Source organism: Phaethon aethereus (assembly GCF_964289735.1).
Source record: "Phaethon aethereus genome assembly, chromosome: 17".
In the NCBI taxonomy this organism is placed as follows: Eukaryota; Metazoa; Chordata; class Aves; order Phaethontiformes; family Phaethontidae; genus Phaethon; species Phaethon aethereus.
Window position 1 is genome coordinate 11916487 of NC_138593.1, and position 25140 is coordinate 11941626.

At 40.7% G+C, this 25140-nt stretch overlaps 1 protein-coding gene across 1 annotated transcript in view; it reads left to right on the forward strand.

Moving 5' to 3' along the window:
• SPPL3 (signal peptide peptidase like 3) overlaps positions 1-23605 on the forward strand; it is a gene marked incomplete at its 5' end in the record, with an annotated part of 24171 nt that extends 566 nt beyond the window's left edge. Inside the window, 9 exons of the mRNA XM_082007748.1 lie at positions 4416-4504; positions 7506-7625; positions 10990-11068; positions 11828-11940; positions 17161-17267; positions 18252-18415; positions 19683-19882; positions 20947-21056; positions 21807-23605. Of these exons, the coding sequence (XP_081863874.1) occupies positions 4416-4504; positions 7506-7625; positions 10990-11068; positions 11828-11940; positions 17161-17267; positions 18252-18415; positions 19683-19882; positions 20947-21056; positions 21807-21878 (1054 nt within the window). The 3' untranslated portion in view covers positions 21879-23605. The remainder of the gene's footprint in view (positions 1-4415; positions 4505-7505; positions 7626-10989; positions 11069-11827; positions 11941-17160; positions 17268-18251; positions 18416-19682; positions 19883-20946; positions 21057-21806) is intronic.
• Between the last annotated feature and the right edge of the window lie 1535 nt (positions 23606-25140).

Below are 25140 nucleotides of genomic sequence, written 5' to 3' on the forward strand. Positions count from 1 at the left end.
TGAGAATTTCAAGTAACTTTGAAAATTATATTAATCTGGAAATTGTTAAAGTAGTAAAATAAAAACTTCTGGCAAAGCAGGTGGATTTTCTTAGAAAAGTGACGTGCCGCAAAGATGAAAGTTACAGCTTAGGGTGCTTGTTCTCAAATGACAGCAATGATGTCTTAATTTAGATTTAAGTGCTTTGTCTCAAATGGAGCTGTCATAAGACAAAAAGCAAATAGCACTCCTTCGTTAACCATCATGTTCTAGAAAGTGGGTTTTGTTTGCGATTTTCAGTCTGAAAAGCAAATAGAGTTATTGTGGTGTTGCTGGCAAGTGACTTAAACAGAAGTGCAGTAATAGGATCAGAAGGAATTGGGTGGGTGAGTCATTAGGATAAAATCCACGTGCGTGGTGGATCTCATCTAATGCAAGAGCTTTCAGGGGAACAAAGGAAAGCCTTGGTCCACTGTCCTTATTCAGACAAGCAGCGTTTGTCCAAAACCAAAACAAACTAAAAAAAAAACCCAACCCCCCAAGATGCTCAGAAGAATGTCTTAATAGATCATGGGTAAAGTCTGCATCCAGGACGAAGTACAGTTTGTAGAGTTGAGTTCCTGCTTCTCTTACTGTGGATGAATGAGCGTTTCCTTCCTACATTTGTGCTGGGTCAGGAGTTTTACCTTCAAGCCCTCCTGAATGTCTCTCCAATTTACATTCTGACTGTTGCTCAGTCCTTGAACTTGATATACTTTATTATTGACTGCCAAAAGGGCAAGTATAATCCTTTAAACCGTTACAAGCTGTAAAGTGGAGCGTGCAAGTGTATGTTAGTTATGTTTTTTTTTAAAGAGATGAGCTTAGCTTGAAAACAGCTTGTTTCCTATGGGTTCTTGCAAGACAGCCGCCTATTCTTGTCCCAAGTGCTTCTCTGTGATTTAAATGTTAGGGTTACTTTGCAGGAAGGTAACAGCTAAATCTTTTTCTATCCTATCACATACCCAGACATGGTCTCTCAGCTTACGTAAAGCCAGATTTAACCCAGGAGCTACCTGTTCAAGTATCTGCTTTTAAACCAAACCAAGAAGCCTGGGATGAAACTGGTGTCTTCTATCTCTAGGCTTTGGACACCTAAAATATGTGTGTAAATAGAAATTAGTTCAAACAGTGTCCTTATGGTTGGCTTTACGACTTGACATTTATGGAAATCGGGATACCTATTTCACAATAAAAAAAAAAAAAAAGAAAGGCTGTGCTTGGAGTTCATAAGCATCTATGGCCACAGTGCTGGCAGGGTGGAACAAGGGCTTTGGACAGACCTTCTCACCGAATGCTACAAAGGTTGTCTGCATGTACACGCACAAATGGGTGCATGTAAAATACCTGCTGAAGGGGCGATGTTCTTATCAGAGCTGTAGGACTCGGGCACTCTTACTCCTTGCAGGCAGTGAAAACGTTTTTATGTGCACTTTCTGCTATTGTTTCCCCTATTCTTATTCCCACTCCAGATCTTGCATTGGAACTTGCCCTTTAATCTCACAGAAACGTTTTATAAGCCACTGTAGCAATGTTAGAGCACACAACATATTTTAGGCGCGCTCTCTCTAATATGCATTGAGATTTGATTGAATTAAACTGTCTCAGGTCAATGACTGATTCTGATTCTAATTTTTTATTTAGAGCAATTGAAATCTGGCAATTCTGTGGCAACCCACAATTCTCATAGTCCCAGAGCTGTTAAGATGGGTGGCTGTCCTCACTAAGTAGAGCAAGAAGGGACTTCTCAATATATTGTATCTGCAGGCGACTCTATAGATACATACTTGCTTTCATATTTTCTCCATTGTTTCATAAGAATATTCTCCTGCAGGGCTTCCCTGAAGCATTACTGCAGTGGAAGTGATCCATAGTTGAATCTGAACTTCATGATAGTAATGTGCCAGCAGCTGACTCATTCCTCTGGCCTTAGTGTAACCCTACTGAGCAGCTCCCTGTGGGAGGCCGATCTGGGCTTGCTTTCAAACCTTGTGCTAGAAATCCTACCAACTTGAACTGCGAGGACCCACAGAAGAAACAACTGTGCAGTTTATTGCCCGATGGGAGGTGCTGGCTGAATGTTGCCTTTGGAAGCCCAGCAGAAACTTGAACAAAAAAGCAGATGTTTCTCAGCTTGCTATTTCTTCGCAGTCCAGTAGTTTGAATCTATCTTGTATTACAATATGATTTTTAACTTTCTTGGAGGATGTTTAGTGATCACTTCTCAATTCTTTAATTGTGTTAGTGATAATTTGTAGCAGAGGGAAAAGCCAAATCATAAAACGGTTGGAGATTATTCAGAAGTTGTCCTGGATCAGCACCTGTGTTGCTAAGTCAAAGTAATTTCCTAATTTATGCTTACTTTTGAGGTAGGGATGTTTATAGGTAATAATTTAATAATTGCTGATGCTATTGCAATGAAAGGAGAGGGGATGAAGTTGTTTATGAGCAGTAGATCTAATAGTTTATTTCCAGTTTTCTTTGCTGATAGCAGTCCCTTAAATTATGAGTTGCCCGATGCCACTGGGAGAATGATGGTGTGAGGTTCTTGCTAAACTGTGCTGAATCAAAGAGGAATGAAACGCTGCACTAAGAATTATCTTGTTTGGCTGAATCTTGGATCAGGTCCTGGAGGGTTGTCAGCCTCCTCCCGGATTTTTATAGCTTGAGAGGAAAATTTTCAGGCTACAATGCATTAATGGGGAAAAAGGAAGTGTGAATGAAGGATAAAGGTACCCCAAACAAGATGTAGAGCAGAGACATCTTTAGAAGAACAAGCTAAGAAGAACAGATTAATTTGTTAGAATTTTAGTGTTCTCCATTATCTCTTTGTATTTTTGATAACTTTTCAGTTGATGATCCATAATCTGTGTAGAAGTACTGTATGTCTGAGGCTGAAGCATCCTCATATTTTGCCTGAGCCCAAAAGCTGCCTTAATTTCATACAACTGTTTGGGAGCGCTTGCATGATCGAAGCAGAAGAAACAAACCCGTTTTTATACTGGAAGAGCCTTTTTCTCGTTTTTGTTCTATACAGTGAAACTTCTTGGTCTCTCTTTCTTTAATACACCACACCTATCGTGATACTATAGACCTATATATGCTTGATTTGAGGTTGTATGGCTGCAGCACAAAATTGCTCACCTGTGCATTGCGTGAGGTAACCTGCACACTAAAAAGAAATCACTTTGATACCTATAGAGTTATATGGAAGATTTTGGTGTATTCTTCGTCTGATAAATTAATTTGCTTACTTTGCGTAGCACAGTTACAGCTAAACTTGAAAAGGAGTTTAATGCCTGTTGAGCTGGAATTTTTCTTGAAATACTTGGATGCTGCTGCAGCCTTAAGCCAGGAGCTGTACAATGGGAGCTGTACGGTGCTTCTAGTGGTTCTCTGTAGCTTATTTGAATAAATAAATATGCATCTAAATCATGGGTAACATGCATGTATTAGAATGAGAAACTATCACGGTAAACTTGATTGCTAGTATTTTTATTAAAAACAATGTAGATTTTAACGATATAAATGATTGCTTGCCAAAACAGACCTTAAATGAAATTCCCCCGTTTCAGAAAGTTATGCCAAAATTTGTTAGAATATAATTTAGAAGTTGCGTCAAAGCGAAGGACTGTGGCAAAAGGGGTAGAATAGTGTGTTATTTTGGAACTTTATTTTAAAGTGCTATTCAAAATGAAAAGATGAATCAGTTACAGCTGAGCTGGGTACATAGGGGAATGTTGCCAGCTCCTATGGATTGATTAAACTGTATCAATTGTACTATTTATTCAGAGCTGCTTCTAGTCATCTGTTCTGCCTCTATCTGAAATATATATCTAGTTACCTTCTAGGCTTTGCTGATACTTGTTCAATTAAGTAAGAACTTACATTCAGCAGACAATTACTTATAAGCTAGTTTTGGTCACCATTCATAACACGATTTAGAGGAAGGAAATAATACTGTTTTAAAAATGAAACCCAGTAGTTAAATTTGAATGAAAAGAATCAAAATGAGAACTTAGAAAGAATTAAAATACATCAGAGAATTGAAGTGTTTGTTGCATTTCCATCATGTTCTACACTTCCCAGTAATGCAGATAAATATCTTTGTTGTGGTTTGTTGTTAACACTTACCAGTTCAGACACTATGGTGAGTGGTGTCACTGTTAGAACCTGTGTGATTTGGTGCCTCATCCAGAACTGCAAGCCTTTTTTTAGTTTCTTTTTTTTTTTTTAATTTCCAGTGTGTATGGTGTTTTGTCTAATAACCAGCACTAAAGAGCTTTTTCAGGGAGAGGGTGCTGAGGGTGCTGTGGTAGAACAGTAATGAGTCTGTAGCTGAGGAGCCTGAATAGGAGTTTGAAACTTGCCTGCTAAGTTTGCTTTGTTTCCTGCAGGTCTCTTAACATGGACTTTGAGAATCAAGACAAAGAGAAAGACAATAGCAGCGCAGCTGGGTCTTTTAATGGCAACAGCACCAATAACAGTAAGGGTCAGCTTTACTCCTTATCTCTCTTTCATCGCTTCAGTGTGCTGCATCTTATTTTCCTTCATCTGTCCGTGTGTTTCATCTGCGTGCGTTGTAGATTCACCTAATACGGTGGAACTGTTTTGCCTAGGCACTTGCCACCTTGCTATGCACTAATACTGCTATCTAGTTCATGCCCCTGGAAGCGAAGTTTAAAACATCAGTGTAACATTTCCATAATGCGTAGAAATTGCATGCTGCACAATTTGTCAGGTTTGACTGGAAATGGCTTTACTTTTAAAAAAACGCCACACAGTTATGAGAAGGGAATGTAATTTATTTTGTCTAGTGTTTATCACTGTGATGTATTAGCCAGTCCGTAAGCAGTGAGAGATCTCGTGGTATGCTAGTAAGTCCGTAAGGATGATTCAGCTTTATCAATAGAGAAGTTGAATTATAGAGTTCACATGGCTTTGGGCAACTCATTTATAATGGACAACAAAATATGTGTCTACACACAATCTGTTCAGAGTGGGGATTAACTTGTCAGCTCCTACATGGTGATCGTCCCCTCTGTAATCTATAAATAGATTCCAGGCAACTTGGCAATTTGAGGTGCGCTGTTTTGCAGGTAAAAATACATATGTGAACAGTTAGAGGGGGAAGTGCTGTACACAATGTGCTGTAAATTCACACCTGAGTTTAACTTACAGCAATTTATATAGCCATATTCTGAGAATAGGCTCTAGCATGAATAGTTTCAGCAAGTTTAGAAGACGGGAGCGAGATATATAAGCAGCCATGTGCACAAACCCCTGATGCTAAGGTTGCTTTGTTTAAAGTAAGAAATCTAGCTTAAAAATTATAAAATAATTAACATATATTATGTTGTATGTGTCTCTTGCTTTTTTTGCCTTTTTTTTTTTTTTTTAGTATAGACTCTTGGAGTTTGCAGTTGTCAGAGCACTGCTTCTGTTGACAACACAGAGCAAAGAGGTTGCTGTGCTTGGTGATTCAGCAATGAACAGTTGAGGCTTTTGGCATCTGGGAAGTAAGAGAAGACAGTCTGGGGCTGGGGAATAAGCACATTAAGGGGATTAGCTGTCAAAATGATCAGAAATGAAATGAAGAACTTTGACATATAACACTGCAGGCACTAATTCCCATATGCCAAGGTGGTTTGTAGTATGTAATTTCTGGGGTTTTGTTTTGTTTTCTTTTTCCCTTGGGAAGTTGAAGGCCCTGTGAATAAATGCTCTTTCTCAAAGCAGGAGGGACTAGATCTAAGTCACAGATTAGAACACAGGAATTTCTGTGTCTTCACTGCACTGTCTATATTGTACTTTACCCTTTTGTACCAGACCTCAGTAACACAGACATCCCAAGTGACTGAGTTCTTCTGCTTTTTATTTTTAAAATTTATTATGCTACCATGTTTAAGAATAACAGATCCATGACCTGAACTAGTAAGTGACCATATAGTGCAAGTGTCATTGTTTCCATGCTCATTGTTTAGCTTTTCTTTTATGAAAATGGTTAAATACGCATGACAGATACTAAGTTGTAATTGAGTGTATTTCACGTGTTTGAGGTTTTTTGACATTTTCAGGTACGTTGGTAACTGAGTTGTGTAGGTAACCTGTTATTTAGACAACTTGGCACTCTTCCACATCAAAAAATAGACACATTCTGGCACGTGCACACACACACAAACAGTGTGTGTGTATATATATACACATGTATGAGTATGTCTGTGTATATGTGTGTACATATGCACACACATTCTGCTTCTTAACCTGAAAGCTTGTCCTTAAAATCCTGGGACTGGTAAAACCCTGCTTCATGCAGCAGTGTCTAATTATTTTGGGATAACACAGTGATGTTAAGCTGGTTTTAGACCTCCTCTAGGTCTGAGCCTATTAATTTTTCATTGGAGACATTTTGGATACTTCTTATCAAGTGACTACTTCAGAGGTTACATGTTATTTTAATGCCCTACAAGTATAAGTACGTATTGTATTTTTAATTGGTTTACTACTTATGGTTTCTTTCCCCCAATCAAATGTAAATACAGCTACAGAGTCTGGTTAAGTATTAGAATTTGTGGGGATAGGTGGGCTTTTCAAAGCCTGGTCTTCTCAGTTTTGTTAGTAATTAAAAAATTCAAATTCATGTTAAAATATAGTGAAAATTGTCCTGTCCCGTTATTAATATCCCTAGTAGTCACATTGCATGGTTGGGGTGGGGGAAATAATCAGAATAATATGCTTTAGTATCTCTGTGCTGTTTAAAATTGCTTCTGCCTATAAAATGTGAGCGTGAATTTTTGTTGTTTTTTGTTGTAAAAGGCAATTATGGTGCACGCTGAACTGAGTTGGTAGTTTCATAAACAGGTAAATGACTTGGGTGTTTTTTGAAAACTGCCCTTTATTGTTAGGCTTGATGTTCTCTGGTGATGCAATCAGTGATACAATTTAAGTGCATGGTGGCCTTCAGCCAAGTGGAATTTGAAGCTGTGGCACCCTTTGCATGGGCTCGGTCAGCCTAACACTGTCTGCAGCTCCCATGTTGGTCAGGCTCTTACCTCGGGCTGAGCGGTTAAATAAAACTTTTATATGCTCTGTTCAACACATTCATGTTGCTCAGTGTAAAATGCAGCAAATATATAATTGTTACATGATTCTTAATCCCCAAGTAATGTTAGTTTTTTTAAAAATTTGTTATTCATTCTACCTATGGGAAGAAAAAAAATCATACACTTTCTTTCAACTTCCAGTTGTTGGATTCTGCAAAGCAGGGCTGTTGCAGCGCACATCCAGCCACTGGGGTCGTGCAGTTTAGCTGGAGTGTTTCCACGCTGACGGCTGTGCTTGGCTGTGGCAGTGCACAGACGTCTGTTGCACCAGCACTGAGAGGGAGTATATTGGCAGGGTCCTTCATCGTGTCGATGAGGACAGGCTGTCGATATGCGTGTGGTAAGAAATAGCCCGAGTTAAATGTCACTTTCTTTCTTGTGCAGGTATTCAAACCATTGATTCTACCCAGGCGTTGTTCCTGCCGATCGGAGCGTCTGTGTCTCTCCTAGTTATGTTCTTCTTCTTTGATTCAGTTCAAGTTGTCTTTACAATATGCACAGCAGGTGACCAAGTTTTCTTCTCTTTATAAGAATTGGAATAGAACAGAAAGCATTGATATGATTAAATATTGTTGATAAGAATTATATGTCATAGTACATATTAAAAAAAAAAAAACTCATCATGTTTCACAGTTGTATTTCCATGTCTCTGTAGCTATTAATAAAGTGACAAGTATTATTTGAGATGTATTTTCCACTCAGAGATTTGCTAACCCTACTGAACTATAAATTGCCAGAGTTTTGGAAGATGCCGGATGTATTATTTTACATAAAGTTCACTTGTTTATAAATCAGTGCTTAGAACTGTATATGGATTTTCATAATTCAGGTACTTTATAGGATCATAGCGTAACTCTGGAGATCCTATCCAGAGACTTATTTTCCTAGTTTAATTTTGGGTTTTGCTGTTAGGCAGTTTTTCTTTCTTTCAAGGGTACTTCTGGTCTCGCTAGCATTTTGAGTATTATTCTTTTGCACTGCTTGAATTTAGAACAAAAATTAAGTCCTCTTATCCTGTTTATTATTATTTACATTTTGTCATTTAAGTAAATACGAGGGCTTTGATTTTTTGAAAATTTTGGCCTTTTGATCTTTTTGCGGTTCTTCAGGAGACCAGCTGCTGTTCGGGGTAGTAAGATTCTTCCTACTGCTCCAGATTTGCAGCAGCTTTTAAAAACTTTAAAAACTCAGTCCACATACTGAGTCTGCGAAGATTTTTAAACCCCTAAATACCTCTCGTCCTCTCCTGTTTCGTGTATACGCAATGCAGGCTTTTCCCTCGTGGTTTAACTTCTGAGCTATGCATCTTCTCCAGCCTCTTAGCCAGGGCTGCTGTTGGTGGGTGAAATCTAAATCTCTGCTCTTGCCACGAGTCTTGAGACTCCCGTCTCTAGCGCTGGAGGCACAGTCCTGTAGAGGTCTGTCAAATAATGCTTTTATAACTTTGACCTATCACACATACGTTCTTTCCCATTAAAAATAAACTATCACTTCAGATAAGTTCTACTATATGCTAAATATTAAGGGAATATATATACACAGATATACGGAAGATGTCATAAGGGAAGATTTATGACAAAAGACAAATTTTAATTTGTCAAGCTTATAGGTCCATTTATTTCCAGAATGACCTTGACATTTGTAACTTTATTTGTAACAGTTGTGGTGTGTAACTAGAGGATAGTTCGGGCTTGTTGCAGGTTTAAGAGGATTGAGTCCGTGTGGATCGGTGCACTTGGGTGTCTTTATTCTTGAAGCTGGTTTTATGATGCTTTTGTGCTTTTTCCTTGGTCTTGCATCAGAGGGTGTCATTAAGCCCAGGGGGTCTTTGACCCCAGAACCTCTGAAGTGCAAAGCTTCGTCAGAGGCTTTACAGCAGGATGCTGACCCTGCTGGCGTTGGGAACTTGGGAGCTGTGGGACTCGGTCCGGTGGTCTGCTGAAGCAGTGTATTTTACATGCTCCTTGTCGATTAGAGAGGCTGATGTGGGGGGCGCTTCTAAATTGTAGATGATGTTTCTTAAATCGCTCTTTATCTTCCTCCCATGAAGAGTGGCCGTTCAGGGAAGAGTCAGGAGCAAGGGTGGGTACAGCGAACAGCCCACGGCCAGGACCAGCTGCGAAGCAGAGGGCAGAGCTGAAGAGTTGGTGCATTGCCTGCAGACAGGAGTTAAGCCGAGGGGTTGCTGATGGAGTAATAGGTGTTGAGATGAGCAGGAAGAGAACATTTAGGACCGGAAGCCTGGACAGTCAGGAATGGGATTGAGAGCGGGTACTCATGGGCACTGTGTATTAGTGTGATTACATTTTAATTCTCATACTCTTATCAGTAAGCCCGGCTTTGGAGTGGCAGCGGCTGGGGATACCAGCGCAGGAGGTGCAGGGTTCCCTGCTGAGAAGAGCTGGAGGGGAGGAAGGGGAAGGAGAGATTCCAAGGGCACAGAGGGCCGATGCGGGGTGTGGAAGAGCTGGTTCCACTGTGGTGAAGGCGGAGCAGGGAGCGGGGCACGCAGGCAGCGAGGCGTGCAGGACTTGGGGCAACAGGGACGCAGGTTTTGCTGTGCAGCGTTCTTTGCCAAGCACCTCTGAAAGGTTCCTCATTCAACGTGTGCAATTGCCACACTCTTCATTCCCTCCCTACCCATTCTGCTTTTCTTTCCTTCTCTCTGAAATATTGGTAGAACTGTGGGTTTCCATGGTGCTGTTTGCATACAGACACTTTTTAACTTTTTTTAAAAGGAATTTATCTTTAAAAAAAAAAAAAAAAATCTTCCTCCTGCCAGAAGGGTCAGAATTGAGGGGTGGAAAGATGTGGTTTGACCAAACCAACTTCTTTTCTCCAGTTGGCTTAAGCTGTGCACTAAAGAGAATGTTTGTTTGATTCCTTTCCACCTTCTTCATTTGAGAAGAGAAAAAGAAAAATCCCTTTTAAAACCCAACAACAACCACCCCAACTTTTTAGGGAGTGACTAGAAAACAGCACAAAGATTTGATTTGCAGCATGCAGAAAATGCCGACCGACTGTTCCATTTTCATTTCAGTCTGTTCTTGCCACAGCAGTTTTGGTTGCTGCTGACATGTCTGTGTCTCCACGCCCTCACCCTTCAGCCTTTCAAACAGGCCTTCGTACAAATTCAGTGCTATTAATGTAAAAAAACCCAAACTGGAAGGACAAATTATTATAAATACCAGCAGTTACTGAACATTTTTACAAATGCGTGGGTGGGATAAGTATGCTCCTTAAAAAAGAGAATGTTTATGGAAATAGTCTATTTGGATATTTATGTGTCTCTATCATCCTGTTTTCAAAAACTTAAAGCACTTCATAGTTTAACAAATTTAAGTTGCCAGCCACTGGATGTAAGTTATTTTAAGTTGTACTGTGTTTCAGTAATGAATAAAGAGTTTCGAGTGAAATGGGGGAAAAAACTGACTATCTGAGTTTAAAAGTGGGGGAAAAAACACTTTATTGTGCTGACTTAGTCTATGTCATATGTTGAAGAATTTTAAAAGAATCTCACAACCAGTTTGTAGTAAGTTCTTTCTTTTTTTTTTGACTCAGTATATTTGAAAACTGTTTTTCTTGCTGACATGATCATGAATAGCTTTAAGACTCTTTTTTTTTAAGTTTTGGGGATGGGGTGTAGCATTCCTTTGAGAGCTTTTATTTTGATTCAAGTTTGAAAGCATACTAACAATAGGAGTTCTGCAGAAAACCTTGGAGCCTTTAGCTGCTCTTGCTTTAATAATACTGCAGCATATGGTAATAGAACATTGTTGCAAGAGCTTTTTCAAATTGGAGAAGCTTGTTTGTGTGCCGTAGAAATGAGGTCTGAATGTACTAATATTACGTTTTCTTCTTTTTCTAGTCCTTGCAACAATAGCTTTCGCTTTCCTTCTGCTCCCAATGTGCCAGTACTTAACACGGCCTTGTTCACCTCAAAACAAGTAAGGACTTGAGCAATCTTTTGCTCCTCTTCTTGTATGTTGTATTTATTTCTTTTAATGAGAATTCTTTAACAGAGTCTTTGGTTACGAGCATTGACCTCAGGGCTTCAGGGCTGATGTTTGTGCATATTTTTTGTGCCAACGCCATGTTTCCACTTTGAAACTGGGAGGCATGATTTCTGCAAGTCATGCAGGCTTGCCCGCCTGGGAAATGCGGTACCATCGCAGAGGGCTGGATTTCCCAACAGTGGCTTTTAAGAAGCTGGGCTTATTTTGGCTGAGATTTCAGAGTTTGGGATTAGGTGTTGGATTTTAATGTTTGTTAAGACTGGACTATGGATTTTAATGCTGGCCCTTTCAGAGACTGTAGTTACATCTGTGAAAATTACAGTTGTTAATGTCATGTTTTGAAACAGATTTTTTTTTTTTTTTTCACCTTGTGACTGGAGTTCATGTTGCAAAAAGCACTATCATAGATGATACCAGGAAATAGCATTCATGGTAACAATTTCAAGAGAGGTGCCAGGATTTACAGGGTTTTTTCCATCTCTCCAGCGCAGGCTTTACACACGTTATTTGAATGTGAGGAAAGCTTTTATTTTGTTGCTGTTTTGGTACCTATTTATGGCAAAGGAACTTCCCTTCAGTTGTTCTTGGCATCTTTCATCAGCGGTTGAGCCTTGTTCCAATAGCAGCCATTCCCTGTTCTTTAAATGGAAACATCAAGTCTTCTAGCTAACGTGTATATGTTGTTCCTAGGATTTCCTTTGGCTGCTGTGGGCGTTTCACTGCTGCTGAGTTGCTCTCATTTTCTCTGTCTGTGATGCTCGTCCTTATCTGGGTCCTAACTGGCCACTGGCTCCTTATGGATGGTGAGTATGTGAATTAAGGGATTTCACTACTGGTTTGTGCTTGTCCTGACGCAGCCAGTCACCTGGTGATGACTGGTGAAATTCGCTAATCCTAATGGCTTGCTGAGTTGTAATGTTGTGTGGTAGACTCCCTGAAACAACCGCTGTCAGGAACATGCCAGGGTAATGTTTGGGACGCCTGTTTTTCTGGTTTGTAAAAGCTTCCAAAGAAGTGCCAGAACACTCGTGAAAGATTCTGCACCTGTGTGGTGTAGGGTAAGTTGCCAGATTTAGTTAAAGGTGTGTGGGGACAGTGGTTGTTTATGAATCATCACTTGATCTTAACAATCTGGTTAATTTTTGCCGTGCATCTTGTTGTGTTTCGGTTCAGATGATCAAATAGTTCGTTGTGAGACAGTTCACAGTAGCTGGTTGTCTTTGATCTCTTTGATGCTTGCCAGTTAGGATGGTGAGAGGAGTGAAGCTGTGGCAGGCATCCAGTTGGCTTGAAGGTGTGATTTATTATTTTTTTTTCATGCTGGTTGAACTGAATTCACTGCTTACTGTTCCGAAAAGGAGTTTTCCTCCTCCCCTCCTGCTTTCCAAATCTCTTGTGCTAGCTCTGGCAGTCATTTAATCACATGGTAAACTGATTCAGCTCAGTAGAATGGCAGCGTACTCTTTTTTTGCCAGGCTGTTTTTCTGCTGCTGCAGTGAGATGAATTGGATTATTGTGCAGTCAGGTATGTGCTATATTTGGCAAAAGGTAAGCAGCAGCGTGATGGGATCTGAGAGGATGGAGTGGATATGATAGCAAAGGGATGAAGGGGTAGCCAGGAGCAGGACCTCTGCTTCTCAGTAGCGTCAGGCAGCTAAATTGGCTTAGGACATCTTGTGAAATGGCACCCCGAGGTTGTGATTGCTGGAGGAAAAATAGCTGGGACAACATTACCTGCCCTTGAAATTGCTTGTTGCCATAGAAAACATACATCCCATCAGCTTTCCAGCTCATCCTAGATGAGATAGCAGCAGCAGAAGGTCCGTAGCACCGAAACCTGTCATGGCACCTTGATTATTTCTTTTGTATATAGGCAGTTTTGTATGCAGGCATTATATTCATGCTTTTTGCTGCATTTAAAAGTTCCACCTGTTGTATGTGATGGAATAACCTTTTAAAATACCCAGATTCTAAATGAAAAAATGCAGAGGAAGTTTGTTTTGTGTTAAGCAGAGTAGCCCACCATGAAATCAAGGGTGATTTTTGATCTGCAGTAGCTACAAAGCTAAATGGAGTGTCAGATGTGGATTTTGACAAAATCTGAAAAGACTTGCCTATGCTGAGATATCGACAGAAGCATTTACTTAAAAATAGCTATTTTTGTGAGCTCTTCAGTCTGAAATAGTGGTCTTTGAGGTAATTAATCTGCAGAGTACTGAACTACTGGTGCAGAGTGGTTTCTGGGTTTTATTTCTCTTGGTGGTTGTTTATGATTTGCTGAAGTGTGTTGATTTTTTTGTGAATGACTGTCTAGCTTTGGGGTATTTTACGTAGCTTATATTAAGAGAGCTTGTACTCTATAGGTACGCCTCCTGTCATTTGTTCAAATCCAGTTAAGTCAGTGTTTGTCAGTGACATTGAACAGGGAGCAGCATTTATTGGCCTTCGCCGGGGAAACCGACTCTGCAGTTTTACTCTTACTATACTGCTGCAAGCGGGATCCCATCATCTCTGCCTTTACCCTTTGCTTCTCTGTAACTGGATACTTGAGACCCCAGTTAATCTTGTTCAGAGGGAAATGTGGGCAGTAAGTACGGCTCGGTAATATATGCAAGTGGAGCACTTGCTCATCTTTAAGCCAGCGCCTGCCAGCCGCTGGGTGTGCTGTGATCGGGCTCCTCCTCCCCGCTCGCACGGGAATGATCTTCTGTTTCGCTGTCGGCAGAAAATGAAACAGATGTTGTGAACGTGCTTCACATCGCCTGGGCCAGCAGCTGGAGGGAGAAGTGGAGCGGGCGTTTGTTCTTAACAGTACACCTCCATTTTTGTGTGTGTGGTTTGTTTGTTGTGCGGTTGAGTCTCTCTTTGTGACAGCGTATTTCTACTTCAGAGCTGGGTAAAAAGGATGGGAAATACTTCATGGTAATTTTCAGTCCTTACAAAATCGAAGTATGGCAGCTCTTGCCAGAACAGTCTTCATTGCTCAAATACTACAATTCCCCCGTCTGCCCAGTAGTTGATTGAGCTGTTTCTAAAGCCAGGGACATTTTACAGGGTAGAACGAGCAGATACTGTCTCCAGAGGGTTGTTCTGGCATGTGATAATGTACATTTATAGGTCTTGAAATGCTTATTTCTCGGAGCAGCTTGTTTGATGACAGAATCATCAAGGATGGACACTATGTCCTTCCTGGTAAAGCCCGGTTAAAAGCTTTCCTAAATAGCGGACATAGCTGGAGATACAAAATGGGAACGCTGTAGGTGTATGCAGTGTCTGTCTATAGCTGAATGGTCACGGATACCCCGGGAACCGCTGCAGACCTTAACTGCTGCGGCAGTTAGGCACAGGCTACTTCATGACGTCTGTTCTTATTCCCACTCTTCAAAATACACTTTTGAGACTTTTATAGGAACATGATTAGAATAGAACTTTGCTACCTGTTTCTTTCAAAGGTCAGCTGGTGGCCTGCAGGGGAAGTTTACGCCTTGCCAGCTCGCATAATGCTTTATAAACCAGACACCACCCCACCAGCACCTCGGTGGTTTCATCTGTTCTGGATGCAGTAGTGCAGTAAAGCTGAAAAATAGGCTTTACCCAGAGAGTCTAATCACATATGCAAGAATATTCTTAATCCTCAGAATATCCTTATTCCATAAGGAGTGTGCTTGCAGGGACTGCAAAGTTAATTACTTCTGTTAATTGAAGGTTAACCCTTTCAGTTAGTTCTTTCTTACTCAGCTCTGTGAACCCGCTGCCCAGCACTTAAAACCCAGAGCTACCATTTGTGTGTATCGCTGTTTTGCCTTTTTTCCCCCTTTGTGTGCCTGTCTGTCTGTCTTTCTCTCTGATTTGGAGGATATTTCAGTGGAGATCTGCCTTTTATAGCTTGTCAACACCATCCACGAGCTTGGGTATGGATGAGACTCTTTCTCCTATGATTTCTGGACCTTTTCATTGGAAAAGGAAGCTGGCCTCCGTTTAGAGAAGCTGTTGGTGGTTTGTCTGCGCTTCCGCCTGTATTACTCGTGCTTGCTCTCGAGCATTCTTGCTTCTCTTCTGTTTTTTAAATTTACCAATATTTCTTAAAGCAGTTGCAAAACTGCGTAATTATTAGCATGTGTATTTCACTGTCATCTGCGGGACTTTTTTCCATCTCCTTTTCTACCTGGTATTTGCTTAGTTTGATGAAAGTGTCTTGCACGTGTGCCTGGGTTCATTTCAGTGATAGAACAATAGATAGAACTTCACACTGGTTAGAATATTTCTACTTCCAGTTAATTATAACCTGGAAATCCTCTCCTAAATATAGGCTTGCTTGAGCTATTATTAACATTGGCTTTAGAGAAACCTCTTTGATTTAAGACAGACTGTTCCCTTGTATTTGCTCTTCTGCCAGAGGAAGTCTGTAACTGAAGGCTATATTGAATTACTGAGTGCAGTTCTTGACACAGCAAAGCAGTGAGAAATTCTTTAAACCTCTGTAACTTGCTTACATTGTATAGCTAGTTACAGTTATGCAGCATGATTTAGGGTACATTTTTATCTGAGTAATCCCACTACTTCATTAAAACTGGCAGCTGTGACATGTAGTGTTGTGCGACGCTCGTCAGTTCGCAAAAGATAAGGTGGGTTTGGGGAAGTCATTGCCGGGATGCAGCCCCTGGGCACTGCAAGCAGCCACACTGGCAGGCGATCGCTGGCACTTTTCTCCCCTGAATCTGTATGGAAATGTTTCCTTAGTGTTTTGATGGAAGAATTCCTCATCTTGCAGGTGAAATGCAAGCGTAAAGCGGTTCTACAGTTGCATAATGATAGCGTAGAGTGTTAACTTGCAAATTTTGGCCTAGTTAAGTTGTCGTGCTGGTGGGCATACCCGTAATGAATCCATTTTCCCTGCGGTTTCAGTTGGTCAAAACAGGATTTTAACTTTTTACAAATTCTGTGTCATGTTAGACACTAATACATTTTGTTTACAAATGTCTGCATACTTAAGTGTAATCTGGTCCATTATTCCTTGTAAATATACTGATATCATAGATGAAAGTTAAGTTACTTTTGAAGGGTGGGTTTTTGGTTTTTTTTTTATTTTAAGTATCTCTTTAGGGATTTGCTTGTAACCAGTTGAAATATATTTGATTGTCAGCTGAGTATCTTTGGTAGCTAAGGCTAGTCTTAAAAAAAGCAGGAAATCACAGAAAACTGAAGACTGGGAAATTTTTTTTTTTTTTTGTGTGTGTAACATGTTCTGTTCCAAGGGGAATTTTGTCTGCATGGAAAACTAAGATCTGAGCTGCAGCATGTTGTTCAGCTTGTTGATTTGGCTGAAAACTCACCCTTGGGAGAGGGGTTAGGAAAAAACTTTTGGAAAAAACATTAGAAGGTAGGCTTTTGCATAGATTTTTGTTATTGGGAAATCCCTGCATATCTAAATAATAATATTTCATAGTTAGTGCTCGGGCAGTCTTGCACAATCTTGCCCAAGTAGAAGGTTATTTGAGTGGGTTTTTGTCATACCATCATCTAACATGTCACGTAACCATGCTATTTCTGAATTAAGTGTCAAGGGTTTTATTTTATGCGTTTACTAGAAAACCTCCTAATAGTGTAAAAGTAGAGGTTTATGTTTGGGGCACAGAGAGTTCAAAGTTGTTTTGTTGCTTCTGTTTTTAACTGCGTAGTCAGTGTTTTACAGGGGAGAGTCTCTAGGGCACAAGACATGAAAACATTTCTTTGTGGTGGGTAGTGGAAGTTGAGTGGAATAGGCAGTTGTGCCCGAAGGATTTCTGCTTCCATGGGAGCATGTTCCCAGCTGGCTGCTGAATGTACGTTGACTTTTCTTAACTCTGGTAAGAAGAATTTCACTATCTGGAAATTGCAGACTGTCATCTAGTGCATGCAGTGCTGCACAGGTGCAAACAGAGACTTCTTTGGGGTGTTTTTGGGGGGAGGTATTGGCTTGGGGTTGTTTTTTTTAATTTGTTTTGCTATTTTTAATGAACTAATTATGTGCTTGCATTTTGTAGCTCTGGCTATGGGCCTGTGTGTTGCAATGATAGCCTTTGTTCGGCTGCCGAGCCTGAAGGTTTCCTGCTTGCTACTCTCTGGGTTACTAATTTATGATGTCTTTTGGGTAAGTGTTTGGTTTGGTTTCGCTAAAACTGTTTTTATGCTTTGGATTTGTCACTGGCCTTGGGCCACTTTGACATGAAATGTACTAGTATGAAGTTGATGAAATCTGGCAAAGCCAGATCATCAGCTTCACTGCTCCATTCTGAAACATTAAAGTCTGCAGCAGGATACAGAATGATTTCCTTGCTAATTAGCTGACAAAAGCAGAAACGTGATTAGAATATTTCCACTTTGGTGTATTATTTAAAAAAGAAAAATTGGACCTCAAATTTTGAAGATCAGAACAAGCATTTCCAAGTAAACACAAAGCCTTATCCACGCTTGCACAGTACGCACGTGCCAACTTCTGATTAGCAGCAAAATCCACAAAACAGGAATGCAGACTGATTTACAGCCAGCAAGGTTGGCATAAAATCTTACCGCACTTTTACAAGAAACCTGACAGAATATATTTTGTAATACTGAAAGGATTTTGCTTTACCTTTGCGTAACACCGAGCGCCGATTCAGGGAAGCGCTTGCTGACAGCTCTGGCAGTCAGTTTCCTAGTGTGATGAGCTGTAGTGTAAGAGCTTGTTTGAAACAAGTGTTGCATCATCCCGTTTATGAGTGAGCTGTCTCTTCTCTGCTTTCAAGCTTTCTTGTATTTTCAGTATCCTGTTACCTGCCTTTGTAGGCCTGGACTGCCTCCTTGTAGTCCGGACTGATCCTTTGCCAAAGGATCTCAAGATACTGATAATTTCTTGATATCAGAAAGTATATTCCAGTTAGTCTTGAGGATTAATAGTGTTAAAAAAAAAAACAAACCAACAAAATATTATCTGAATTTTTGAAATACATTTTGCCTTTTGTCATCATAATACGATGTACGTATATTGAGAATGTGGACAATATGCTTTCTTTTCTTGAATAAGCAAAAATGCATTCAGCTTTGAGTTGCTCTATAACTGTGGTTTGTAATTTCTGATGACTGCCTTGCTCCGTAGGTCTTTTTTTCTGCCTACATCTTTAACAGCAATGTTATGGTGAAAGTGGCCACACAACCAGCTGATAATCCCCTTGACGTTTTATCCCGGAAACTTCACCTGGGACCAAATGTGGGTAGAGATGTTCCCCGTCTGTCGCTGCCTGGTAAACTTGTATTTCCAAGGTAAAATCAGCAGTTCTCTTACTGTGTTATATCAGAGTTTTCCTGCCCTGTACTTTCTAGTAGCACTAATTCTATTGGAAAATAGCAACTTAGTTCCCTGTTTAGTTACTCCCTCTTCAAGATAAAAACATGTATTGTGAGTGGTGAGGATTGGACACTTTGCATTTGCTGTCTCGCAGCCTGCAGAAATGATCCTAATTAGATTGAAAGGTGGCCTGTTTGGAACAGGATACGCTTTTCGACCTATGTGTGAGTTCTACAGTTTAATGATTGCTATTGTAGGATTTATGACCTAATACTTAAAAGCAGAAGACGTGAGGTTTATTATAACATCAGAACAGTCTTGATTACTGCATAATTGCAAGTGATTGGGAAGGGAGTTAGAAACTGATCTAAGCAAGGACGGCTTACCAGGTCAGTGCTGTGCTAGAGGGAGATTATTTCGCATGTGTCTACTGTGGGGGTTCCCTGACATCTCGGGTTTTGAAGCAGATACACATAGGCCTGATGGGGCAGCAAGCTCCAGAATGTCAGCAGTTATGCGGCAGGTTATGTTGGCAGTTTTACTCTATTCTTGTTTCTTTAGATGTTGGGATGCTGAAATTACAGAGATTAAAAGTTGATTGTCTGCGATGATAAAACCAAAATTGTTCATTTTGTCAACTTTTTGATAATTTGGCTTCGTTTTCAAGATCTTGGATTTAAGATCATGGACAATTTTAGTTCTTAATCTACTTAGCAGTTGGCTCTTTTCTGGGAATCTCGTCAGACTACAGTTTTCTACGTGTTTTGTCTGAATAAGGCCAAGGATCCGATAAGTCTGTGAATTGATGTACTGCCTTGTATAAAGGTGATCTATGTAAGCGGGACTGAAGGTGCAGCGTCTGGCAATGTTAATCAAACCGTTTGATTAAATTGTCAGCTGGTACCTCCCATCAATGCTTAGAAGAGACAAGATTGAAATACTGAGTTGATGGATCTGTTTCACTGAGTGAGTTAAGAGCAAAAGCAGCTTAAACGCTACTAGAAATAAACTGGTTTGGAGCAACATGTCATTGCTGTCAAAATGGGTATGTTTAAAACTGAGCTGAGGTGGTGGTGAAACCACTGAGGAAAAAATCTTAGGGGCCAGCATTTAGCTCCTACTCATAGAAGTTTGCCGGCAGAAAGAAGGGATGTGCAAAATGAAGCTGAAAACCAAAGTGGAGGAGTCAGGAGCTTGCCGCCTTGTCTCTTGGGCATGAAGCCAATTTCAGTTGCTCTCTAGTTCCACAGGCAGCCACTTCTCCATGCTGGGGATCGGAGATATTGTGATGCCGGGTCTTCTGCTCTGCTTTGTCCTGCGTTACGATAACTACAAAAAGCAAGCCAGCAGCGATTCCTGTGGTGCCCCAGGACCAGGGAACATCTCTGGACGTATGCAGAAGGTCTCTTACTTTCACTGCACACTTATTGGATATTTTGTAGGTGAGTCATTAGTTTAATATGGATAGCTGCTCAGTGAGCAGAAGCGGGATTACTGTAGTAGGTTTAAAAGATGCTGAAAGCAAGTGTAAAGAGGCTTTGAGAGAATGCTTGGTTCTTTTTTTAATCCTCCTCTCTTTGTGTTTCATTGGCATGGTGTCGGGAGAAAACCCTTTTATGGTTTTCTTTTTAGGATTTGTTTTTTTGGTTGTATTTTATTTAGAAGACGGAAAGGATTATCACTGTATTTTTATTAGCAACTTTTTTATACTTTGCTTTGCTAGCATAGAATGTGTCATAGTTCATACCTGGGTTATGGGAAAAATATGGGAGTTTCTAGATGAATGGTGGTGTGCAAGAGTACATCGAGGTAGTTTGTCTAGATAATTCCTGTCTTTTTGTATTCTACTGTTAATGCTTATGATCCTGTGGCATTTTGGTACATACAGAAAATCGTAAATAGTCACAACTGGAATGCTGTTTATAATTTGGTGTAGCCATCCCTCTCCTCCCTAACATAAAATAGATTTTCCCCTAAGGTCAGGATGTGTGTGTGCATATCCTGACCTCCTGCACTCCTGATAATGAAGAGGAAAGATCATTTCCTACCAAGAGTCTTCCTCCTCCTTTTCCCCCTATGTTCCCTTCGGGCGAATATCCAGGAAAATCATTCCTGGTGTGTACAATCATTCCGCGCAGCCCCCCGTGTCGCAGGCTCGGGGGGCCTCAGACTGACACTCTCAAGAGGTGCCGGCACTGGAGGAGCACTTCAGTGTGCTGCATTCAACTTCCTTTCCTTCGCCTTTTGTTGTCTTTTGTTTGAGTTTTTCTTAGCTTAGTCTTTGAGATTCAAAACTGGAGCAAGTGGCTCAACACAGCCTAGTATTAACATAGAAAAATTTTTCACTGTTTTGTTTGTTTTAAATCTTTTTAGGGAAAGCCAAGCACAGATAAGTTAACTTTTCCACAGCCTGTCTCTTAAAATGGTGGGGGAGACATGTGGATGAAATGGTCAGAACATCCCTATGCAAACTAAAGATATTTATAGTCACTTTTTTCTTTTACAGGTCTATTAACTGCAACAGTAGCTTCTCGTATTCACCGGGCAGCCCAGCCTGCCCTGCTCTATTTGGTACCATTTACTTTATTGCCGCTCCTCACCATGGCCTATTTAAAGGTAAGACAGGATTATATATTCACAGCAGGAGGCTCTGGGGGTCAGCGGGAAGCGGGTTCAGTGTTCTTGCAATGGGCAGCAGCTCTTGTGAGGACGACGCGTGTCCTTACTCCTCCTTACCAGCCCTGGCCCAGAGCTAAGGTACCGCCGCTGCTGGGGTGAATCTTCATTCTGGAAGACTGAGTAGCCGAGAGATGGGTTCCTGAAATAGAAGATAATTTATGTACGTAAAGTACCAGTAACTATAAATTAACCAAATTCTGAACTATTAAATGCTGTTTTAATTAAATAAGAGAATTTGTCCTTGCCCAGCTTGTGATGAAAGAATGCATGCAGAAAGGTCAGACAGAGATTGGAGCGGCAGATCCTTGTTTAACGTCTTTCCAGTCACCTGTTCTGAACTGCAATTTTAAAATGTAGCTTTTCCTGTTACAGGGCTGTTGTTGAAAGACTCATCTAGTGCTCTGCAGAGTGGGGTGTAAGAAAGGGCAGAATTGTCCACCTGCATAATATTTCCTTCCCATCAGACCCCCATTTTAGGTAGAACTGCTGCCAAAATCAGACATTCTGGCCTGACAAGGAAAGGATTTTTTTTTTTTTCTTTACTGTCTTTATTGTCATTTGCAAAACAGGTGAAGAATAGATTTGCTTTAAGACATGCTTGCAATTATATATGCATTTTAAAATCTGAATTCTAAATGGACTTCAAAGTTTCTGAGGGCATGGTCCTTCTGCTGTTTTCCTGCCTAGGGCGATCTACGTCGCATGTGGTCTGAGCCTTTCCACTCCAAGTCCAGCAGCTCCCGTTTCCTGGAAGTATGATGGAACAGATAAAGTGACCTGAACTTCTGCCTTGGTCCTTTTCACTTTAACTTGTGGCTTTGTCGTCTCCTAAAGCTGGACTGGCTGGTACTTGGGAAGGTACCAGTTACGGGACTTGTATGAGAGGACTTTGTATGAAAAGGAGGAAAAGGAAAAAAAAAAAAAAAGCTAAGATCCTGGAGCTCCATGTGACTCCGTATCTCCCTGCAGATGTGGAATTGGGGACCCTTTGTGCAACTGCAGCCACTTTCCTCTTTTCCTCACTCAGGTGGATTAGTACCAGACTATTACCTTTGTGAGAGAGGAAGAGACAAACTTGAAACTGAAAACGGCTTGAAGTCGTTCAAAAACTTGTGAACACTAAAAGAAAAAAACAGTTGAGCAAACTGCAGCTTCTTCAGAGAACCCCTCGTGGACATTGGGACCAGTTTCCTGCTGGACTTCGGTTTTGAAAAGAACTGAGACAGAAGGTCTTCTGTTACAATATTGGTTTTTTTTGATTTATTAAATATTTCCTGTGGTGTGAGGTTACTTATTAAATCCACAGACATTGAGTGACTTCTTGCAGTATACATATAAAAATTTGTTGTAACAAGTTACATTTCCACCCAGATGTCATGTTGCAGTGAAAAAGGGCACGATTTTTATACATATATATATACACACATATAGATATATATATGAATAAATAAAAAGGAAAACCTGCGAAGATCATGCTATGTAGCAGACAGGGGCTTGCTGTAATTTTTAGCATGTAGAGCAGTTTACTATGGCTTTCTTGTATATGGATCTACAATGAGCTGCTGTTTTTTTCCCCCTCCTACAACTGAACCTGCAGTTTAAAACCAAGTGTAGTATTTGTACTGATTGTACTCATGGACTTTAGGGGATATTTGATTTTGATCAATGTAGCAAACTAGGGAAGAAAAAAGTTGAAACCCAACATGTTCATTTGAGGGGGGAGGGGGTGGGAGGGTGTCTTTTTTTATTTTTTCTTTTCTTTTTAAAAAATTTTCTTTTTTTTTTTTTTTTAACACAGCTCCCTTGCAGGTTTTTAGTAGTTCCTTCTTGACCCAGTGCATGTATTATAGCAGCGATTGTCTCTGTGCTTTCTGATCATAGTAATGTATCACTTGTAAATACATTTTTTCTATTTTCTATTTTTTTGTATTTTTTGCATTTTGTTTCATTAGTGTGCTGTATTTTTTCCATGCCCCTGCCCCTTAAAGAAAAAAAAAAAAAAAAGAAAAAAGAAAACTGTCCTTTACTGTTGTGACTGGTTGGAGTTTGTGTGTTGACTGCTTTGTACCTGTAGCCTGTTAAAATGTGGATTTTATTTTATTTTTTTAAACCAGCCGTTCCAGTTCTGTTATTTTTATTCACTGAAAGGCTTCCCTGAGGTAACTAGAACTTTTGTCCTTTAAAATACTCTGCCAAATTGGGTTTTGGGAACTCTCCTGAAAGCTTACAGCTCTTCTTAGTTGGATAGATGTTGATGACTGTTAGTTGACTGGAGGGAGAACAGGAATGTTTAAGGCTGAACCTGACTGAACAGTAGCATTACTTTGGGGTACGGTTTCATTCCAACAGGTAAGGAAGCTTCAGTGAAACGTCTGATCCCTTCTGCTCCATCAGATGTTAAAAGAAGAGCGTATTTTTAGTGTGGTAGAAACTTTTGTCCAGCCACGTGTGTACGCTGTCATTAATTAATGCCGCCTTCTGTTCTCAGGCAGGTCTGTCACTGCTTGCAGGCAGAGGGGCTGACTGCTTCTGAGCTGCTTGTAGCAGATCTCCAAGACAGGTAAAACATCTGAAAAAACAGTAGGAAGCAGCACAGCCCTTTGGGGGGCGGGTGACTCTAAGATTTTTCAAGTCTGCATGGACATGTGTGGCAGAGGGGATACTGTGACTTTTATTTTTTAATATTCCACCCCCACCCCCGGTCATATCTTTCCTCTAGCATGTGCCTGCAATGCTCGTTGTCAGGTAACTGTCACGTTTTAATGAAGTAAACAGTGTTTAATTAAAAATCTGCTTTTTCTGTTCATAGCAGGTGTTAGGTCCCAGATTTGCAGTCAGCTTGGGACAAAAGAGACATCAGTTTTCAGCTACGCACCTCAAACTTAAGGTGAATAAAATATTGAGGAGGGTATTCACAGAAAGAAGGAAGACACTTTTTTGTGGTCTTTTTTTTAACGCCGAGGTTCCAAGCAGTGGAGTAACATCTTTAAATCCATTTTGCTACTTGCTTTATCTTCCCAGCCCTTCCACCATCTGACAGTAATGCACATCTCAGGTGCTTTCAGCATCTCAGCAGTTCCCTCCGGCCTTTGGAATTAAAATAAAAGGTCTTTCTCTGTTTTGCAGTGGCATTGTTTAGTCCCTGCCAGGAAAGCGTGCCTACGAATGATCTTCTACACTTAAAAAGGATTCTGGAAAAAGTTCTAGAAGTGCTAATTGACAAATGCTTAATGAGAATTAATTCAGCTTTCCAGAAAAATCTTGGCCTTCCTTTTTAAGCTCTACTGCCCTCCTGCCCAGTGTGTGACCTTCTGACTTGCACTGAGGTAAGAGACTGAGCTGTAACTGCAACACTTTGTTTCTGAATCCACAGGTAGTGCCTGCTGCACTGAGCTGGCTGCCCCGCTGGAAGCTCGCAGCTGCCAGGTGAGGAAAAGTGGAGTGAAGGGTGTTTGCTGCCCCTTCAGTGCGGAACCGCAGCCACCACCTGCGGGAAAAGGATTTTGGCGCTTTGCAGAGGTTAACTGAAGCGTAACTGTTCTAAATGCAAAGCTATTACATTCGCAGAAGGAAGAGCATGCTCCTAGTTTGAGTAAGTTAAAGCTGTAAAGCTTTGTCCCGCAGCTCTCCCATCTAGAACCACCTCCACATTCGGTGGGTTAGAAACAGATTCCTACCTCACTGCTCAACCACTGGGCACTCTACAGACACACCTTTTGTCCCCGTTTCTTCAGTCTGGCCGACGACGTGTCTTCTCAGCGCGAGGATCAAACTGCACAAGCTGCTTTGGGTCTGTTGATTTCCTGTCCCTGCAGCGTCTGGTATGGTTGTTCATGCCTTCCTAACGTTGACTTCCTTAATAAACTGCTTGACACAAAGTCCTGCAGTGAGATCACCAAGCCCTTTCTTCTGAAAAGTTGTCAGAAAGAAGTATTTTAATAACTGTTTGACTAACATAAGCCTTCTTGTAGGAAAGTAAAAGGATACTGGCAAAAAAGTGACTAGACTAGAGCATGTTTAT